Genomic DNA, 7293 nt, shown 5'->3' with positions numbered 1-7293 from the left:
GGCGGGTCCGGGCTGGGGATTCGAACCCGCCACCTTAGGTGTACGTGGCTGGCGCCTTAGCCGGTTGAGCTATAGGCGCCGAGCCACCTTGCTGTCTTAATAGTGGTCACAGCATCCTCAAAAACTCAACTGTCAAGTCTATTCTAGAATAAGCCAGGATTGGGTATTTCAGGTTAGGTTAACAGTCCTGGTGTCAAGTTTGTTCTAGAACAGCAGTTCTCAACCTGTGGGTTGCAACCCCTTTGTAACGATGAAAATATATCCTGCATATCAGATATTTACATTATGATTCATAACAGTAGCAAAATTATAGTTATGAAGTAGCAATGAAAATAATTTTATGGTTGGGGGTCTCCACAATATGAGGAACTGTATTGAAGGTCATGGCATTAGGAGGCATTAGGAAGGTTGAGAACCACTGTTAGAACAAGCCAGGAGTGGGATATCTGATTAGGTTAACAGTCCTGGGCCCAACCTTAATTTTAAAAAGTCCTTTCCTGGGTACTTTTTGGGATCCTTTTCTCTTTGTCATGCCTGTTTCATGCCAGTATTTGGTGTGCTTTTGAATGTATCTCTGTAGGATGATCATTAAAAGCAGAAGAAGTCTCCTTATGGGAACCAGGCAGGAAAGACCATACTTACCTCGGGTTCTGAAGAAGAAAGGGTGGTAATTGCTTTCATTTTTAATGGAAGGAAAAGGTATAACCTTTACAAAGTAATCCGTTTCAAATTTCATGTTCAGGAAAGGTTGAGATTCCATTCCCTAAAAGGAAACAAAAATACATGTTACGTCATGGAGAAATTACCCACCTTCCACCTACACATGAGAGCTTCTCTCCTATCTGACCTGTCACCCAGACACAATTCCAGAGCTGGAGGACATGCCCTGGGGAGGCAGGAAGTCTGGTCTATTTGGGGTTTGGTGAAGATGGACAGTGTTATCTGCTCTTTGGCAAGGAAGCCACAGCTTGTTAATCTAAACCTGAGCGTTGTGGGGGAGGATGAGCCCACATACACTTCATAGCACAAAGACACCTTCCAGGATCGCTGCTTAGTGGTAACCGGAGAGGTATGTTTACCGCAGAGAGGTGCTGAAGAGTTTTCCTAGGAGCACTGAGCAGGCTCGGGGTGTTGCCACACCATTCTCGCCCACCTTGGCGCGTGGGGTGCAGCCCACAGCCCTTCCTTCTCCAATTTCAGACTTTCAATAGACCATTCAGACCACCAGAACAATAGCGGGTCCTCAGGAGCACATTCCCTGAGTGTGACTTACAGTTCTTTTGAAGCTACTGTTGAGCTGCTTCGGGTCCTTTAGAATCAGTTGTTGGCACTGTCTTCCCTCTGACTTCAGCTCCTCCAGTATTACCCGAAATCCTTTCAGGAATTCGATGCCTAAACAAAACAGAATGCTTTTATTAAAGGCAAATCTAATTACTTCTGAACACACTTTCCTTCCTATAAAAGGGATGGCCATTCTTTCTACCTATACACCAGAGTTAAGGGAATTCTTACTTGGGCCACAGTATCTAAGTCTATAGAAAGGAAAAAACACATACCCTGAATTCCTCCAGTACAGAACAGGTGATTTTCTCTCTCTCACCATTACTAATTAATTAATCTCTAATCCAGCCAGCCATTTCACAAATATCCATTGCCTGTGTGGCATTACAGTTCAAATATTTAGATGCAAGTTACAACTGTTCATAAAAGTCTACAGTAGAATATGTAATTTCTACGTCATTAAACAGGGTATATTCAGCTAATGATGATTCCCAATGTTCACTAGGGAATCCCCTAAACCAAGTTTCTACCTTAAATTTTAGCTGTATATTCTTTGGCATGTTTCACTGAGCAACCCACAAAATTCCCAACAAAGTGTTTGTCTGCACCCAAGGGGTTCTGAAGCTTGAGATTAAATAGCTTAGGGGAATGCCTATGTGATTTACAAAGCGGTTCTTGCTCTAATCATGCCTGAAAGGCAGACACCCAAGGGCTGCCCAGTGTGTGCTCTTCATACAATCCTCACAGGCTCCGAGACACCCACAGCGCTGCTGAAAGGCCCTGGCCCAGCCTCCCACCACCTGAGCTTCCCCCACTGCACGTCCGACTAGATGCTTTCAAAAGGATTAAGCTCCGATGACCACAAGAGCCAGCACCAGAGCTCTGTATCCCATGGAGACTGGAGTGGTCCAACTGCAGCTGGAGATCTCCAAAGGCGGCCTCAATTGGCAAGATATCGATTTCACATTCTTTCTGAATACTAGACAAGGAGACGTTTTCAATTCTTCCTCTCCCAGGGCAAAAGTAATTACACAGGATGCAATTAACCAGGTGGGAAATTTATTGGTGGTAAAGGCCAGGGAAATCTTTTTCTCTTTCAAATCGGTTCTCCAATCCTATAATTATTTGATGAAGAACACATATTTCATGGCGGGTAGGGCAGAGGAGCCACAATTACAGTTTCACATTTTAGCAGTTCTGAGGACTACAGTGAGCAGGTACTGGCTCTACCATGTTGTATTTCAATTACAGAGTTTCCTGTGGGGGTGACAGCCAGCTGACCAAAAGCCAGAGACTCAGACATGGTGACAAGACACAAGGTCTTTTGACCAACAGGAACCTCCCTTCCGATATTAAAAAAAATTTTTTTAAATAAACCCTTACTATTTATACTAAGATTTAATTTATGCAATGTTCCAACAACTACTGTTTATCAAAAGCCTGGTGATTAATATGATTAACAGCATACATCTCACAATTACATAAAAATTCATCAGCTGTTGTGGTTCTTGTTCTTTTTTTTGAGACAGAGCCTCAAGCTGTCCCCCTAGGTAGAGTACCGTGGCATAGCTCGCAGCAGCCTCCAACTCCTCAAGCATGTTTCCTGCCTCCGCCTCCCAAGTTGCTGGGACCACAGGTGCCTGGCGCAACGTCTGGCTGCTTTTTTTTTTTTTTTTGGTTGCAGCCATCATTGTTGTTTGGCGGGCCCGGGCTGGATTCGAACCTGCCACCTTAGGTGTATGTGGCTGGCGCCTTAGCCACTTGAGCCACAGGCGCTGAGCCTCTTGTTCTTATTTTTAAAAGAGTAGCTTTAAAAATAAAAAATCCTAGCACTCTGGGAGGCTGAGAGGGGTAGACTGCTTGAGCTCAGGAGTTCAAGACCAGCCTGAGCAAGAGTGAGAGCCCGTCTCTAAAAATAGCTGGGCGTTGTGGCGGGCACCTGTACTTCTAACTACTCAGGAGGCTGCAGCAAGAGAATCATTTGTGTCCAAGAGTTTGATGTTTCTTTGAGCTGTGATACCACAGCACTCTACTCAGGGTGACAAAGTGAGATTCTGTCTCAAATCAATCAATAAATAAATAACAATTAAAGGGGAAAAAAATGACTAGTCTGAAAAATACAATGTCAAATCTGGGGGTGGAGCAGCAAATAGGATTCCTTTATCATCAGGATGCATCAGAATACTGTTAACATCTAGTAGCTAGCTATATAATGAGTCACAATTTATAGGGCAGCTTCCCATGAAGGAACTTATTATTTGTTCTCTCTCCCATCATTTAAATGCATTAAATCCTCTCCATAACTGTAGGAGGAAAGCATTATTCCCCCCATTTTAGAGATGAGGAAGCTAAGGCATGCAGAAGCCAACTGACTTGTTCAGGGCCACAGGGGAGTGAAGTGGCAGAGGCGTCTGGCTCCCAGCCAGTGCTCTTTGTTCACAGGCATTCCTCTTTCCAAGAAGTTTCCTTGATACAACCTGACAGAGCCCATCCACTCACCCCTACCCATAAATCATCATCCAGGAAAAGCGCGGCCTCTGCCCTCCCTGTTCCACGTGTCAGTTCTCCACCAGTTGACACTTCTCACCTTCGTTCTAAGGAGGGAGCCTGCGATTCGTCAGGCCAACCCCCCAACCCTTTAAGCTACACATGGAATGACCACTTCTCTTTCACCTACAGAAAATGTTTTTTTATCTTTAAATGTTAAGATAATATTATTTTTAGAAAACCTCCTGGGTTCAGACCCAGAAGTATGAAGTATTTATGTGGAAAGTGGTTCGGCCCATGGTCGGTTCTGTCCTCCTGCAATCCATTCTTCTGAGGTTTACCCTGTTCAGATTAAGAAAGTCAAACTTTACTATTCCCTTGGCCAGATTTTAAAAACTTGTATGATCAAGTTCGCTGAATAAGATGTCAAGGCGGGCCTGAGAACCAGGTTCTGAAGATAAGAACAGCAGCCACTATTCTTTGAGAGCTTTCTCTGGAAATGGGTCTCCCACTATGAGGCAGTTCTCATCTCCACTTCACAGATGAGGAAGCTGAGGCTCAGAAAAGTTCCAGTGCCTTGTGTGAAAAGTTGATTCTGGGTTCAAATCCAAACTGTCACTCCTCATGTCTTGTGCTTGACTAACTGTCCTCTCTTGGGCATCCTCGATTCATTCAAAAAGACAAACAAATTTAGCCCCAACCTGAGTCTGGCAGGATAAGGTGGGTTTGCTTTTTTGTGTGTCTTTCTTTCGGGTTGCTTTTTTGTTTGGTCCATACAATTTAAATAAAAATTCAATTAGTTGTCAACATTTAAAATGTCATTGACTTCATGGTTTCTCATGAAGACTGGGATTTTCCTGAAAAATGTATGGCCCAATAGTGGGCCTGCATATCTGGGTACCCCACAGGGACCACTAATTCTGGAAGCCATTACACCCTTATATGGGCCACAGACTCTCTTGGCACTGCCACCCACCCACCCCTGACTACGGAACCCAAAGCCTCAGTGCCGTTTATCACTCATACACCATTATGTTTCAAACATACATTTCTCCCAATAATAGTCAAGGAAATAAAAGACCGTGAGGAGGAGGGGAATAGGGTGCACGTAGCTTTGAGCCATGTGTGTGCCTAGCAAGTGTATGTGACAAAGTACCAAGTGTGTCTGGTCTGCACCCAGTCCAACATAAGCTTCACTCACATCAAGACCTGCTGATGGCCCTAGGGGTCATCACAAGTGGAACCTTTGCACTGGACATCACCCACCAAGGTCACCATGGTGGGCTCAACTTTTGACCACTCACCGAGGGCCCCTGGGGACCAAAGAATGGTGACTGCCACTTGGTCATGGCAAGCATACTGGCTGACGGTAATGTTCTGGGCATCAGCAATCACATGTTTCCCCACTGGATTCAGATAGGTGGTACAGTCTAGAGAGTTGAGAGAACAAGAACAGTTAAATTAAAAATGTTATTTTAATTTTCAGGTTCATCTTGTCAGATTACACAGAGCATGTCTGAAGGCAACCAAACCCATTCTGTTGAATGACCTGTGCCTCAAAAGCACAAATCAGACATCAAAGGTTGACTGTAAGATGCTACAGAGGGATTTATTTATAGCACCCCAACACCACCACCCCAACTTAAACTCCAGAACACTGTTGGGAGGATTACACACAATGTAGAATATGTTTATGTATCTGCCACTTTTTAAAATTCTCATGACATTTTACCTAAATTAATAATTAGTTATACCAATCCAACCAGTTTCCAGCATTAAAGAGTGATCTGAAAGAAAAGAATGGCTAAATAATTTGGGCTTTGTATTTAGAAGAAACCTAGAGGGGAAGGTGATAAGGGGAAACTCCCTGGGATAGTGATACACAGTGAGATTCTTAGGTAACCCAGTTAGTATCTGCACAAGGTACTATCTTAGTGACTGAGTGATAAGGATGTTAACTAGCATAGTGCAAAAGTAAAACCATTGTTTTGAAACACCATGTATCATCAAAGATACCCACAATCCCCACTTAATCCAAAGGGCCCCTTATAGCTTAAAAACCAAAAGCCACATCAATCTTTGATTTTGTCTGAGGACATTACTCATTGCCACCTATCCATGTAGCCAATATGAGCAGCTGTACCACCTGGGATTGCTAAATACCCCCTCAAAATCTGCAAATTTCCTAAAAAGCTGCCAGAAGCTTCCAGCCAGAATTAGGCTGTGACTTCAAAGAAGGGCCACAGTGAGCTGTTCTAGACACTTGAGCAGGAAGATCCAGCAGCCAGCCCCAGCAGATACCACCAGCAATTCTCCCCCTTCTTCCTGTTTCTTACTCTCTTTTAGTATCTGATGCAAAAGGTCACCAGTGTCATCAACGGTCCAAACTTGCCCATTAGTCCTCTGAAGTGAGGGTGTTTTTTTTCAAGGTGAAGCATTCCGGGGCATTTTCTAAGAAGCTTGGGGAGTCTGCTACATTTGCCTCCCTTTAAACTATATTGCACTTTCTCATTGTTATGACTAAGAATGTTCACTCGAGACATTTGAAAGCCACAAAAGAATACAAGAAAAATGTAAAAGTCATTCATAACCTCTCACCACACAGAGGTGCTATAAACATTCTAATGGCTACCCTGCCAAGTCTATTTTAATACTCACATAATATTTCTTTTACATTTCTTATTAAAGTATAACCTACAGACACTAAAATGAACCTCCCAATTCCTTTTAAAACTCCATCCTCCACACTGCCTCGTGTCCTGCTTTCTTGCCTAACTAAATCAGGCACTGTCTTCTTTAAACTCCATCGGCTTCAAAAAACAGTCACATTTACATTTCGACATTACTTATTGTGAAAGGATGTTAATAATTGATAAAACCAAATTCTACTTTGATGAAAATTCATTCTCAAAGCAATCAACATGTGTTCTCTGGATGTAGAAGAGAATTTTAAAATAAGGAAAAAAATTTTAAACCCCTGGTTTAATAACCCCATTGTACAAACGAGGAAGCTGCAGCCATGAGAGATCACCTGGATGGCTTAGGGGCCACCACTGCCCAGCCCAGGGTCAACACCAGAAAGCAGCTTCTGATGACTCACCCAGGGCTCTTGCTGTTCTATTATCAGCATGAGCTTATCACTACTTACACAAGCTCTGAGTCAGAGGCGTTCAGCCTGCAAATGTCATAGCTGAGACCAGCTTCCCAATATAAAGAAAGACAAGATACCATCATACTTGTAAGTTCAAATATTTCTATCTATTAAGATTTATAGTAAAAGAGAAACCTCTGACTCAAACAGCTCTGCAAAGATGCATAAATAACAGCAAATTATGTTTTTTTCTTTGTTCATTTCTAATACCAAAATTAATGCTCTTTGGGTTGTTATAGATACAACAATTATGCAAATATAAAGTCTAAGTATTCTGGTTTTTTTTTTTTTTTTTGTAGAGACAGAGTCTCACTTTTTCACCCTCAGTAGAGTGCAGTGGAGTCACAGCTCACAGCAACCTCCAACTCCTGGGA

General features: G+C 42.9%; 1 protein-coding gene across 1 annotated transcript in view; it reads right to left on the bottom strand.

Annotated features, from left to right (window-relative positions):
* Positions 1 to 7293, bottom strand: part of IL17RD (interleukin 17 receptor D) — a 73650-nt gene that overhangs the window by 15370 nt on the left and 50987 nt on the right. Inside the window, exons 3-5 of the mRNA XM_003781691.2 lie at positions 5073 to 5198; positions 1274 to 1392; positions 643 to 763 (exon numbers count right to left, since the gene is read on the bottom strand). Coding sequence (XP_003781739.1) covers positions 643 to 763; positions 1274 to 1392; positions 5073 to 5198 — 366 coding nt within the window. The remainder of the gene's footprint in view (positions 1 to 642; positions 764 to 1273; positions 1393 to 5072; positions 5199 to 7293) is intronic.

Source organism: Otolemur garnettii, unplaced genomic scaffold, assembly GCF_000181295.1.
Source record: "Otolemur garnettii isolate 467f Iridium unplaced genomic scaffold, OtoGar3 scaffold00002, whole genome shotgun sequence".
In the NCBI taxonomy this organism is placed as follows: domain Eukaryota; kingdom Metazoa; phylum Chordata; class Mammalia; order Primates; family Galagidae; genus Otolemur; species Otolemur garnettii.
Note: the sequence above shows the minus strand (reverse complement) of the source record. Positions and strands in the feature narration are given on the sequence as shown.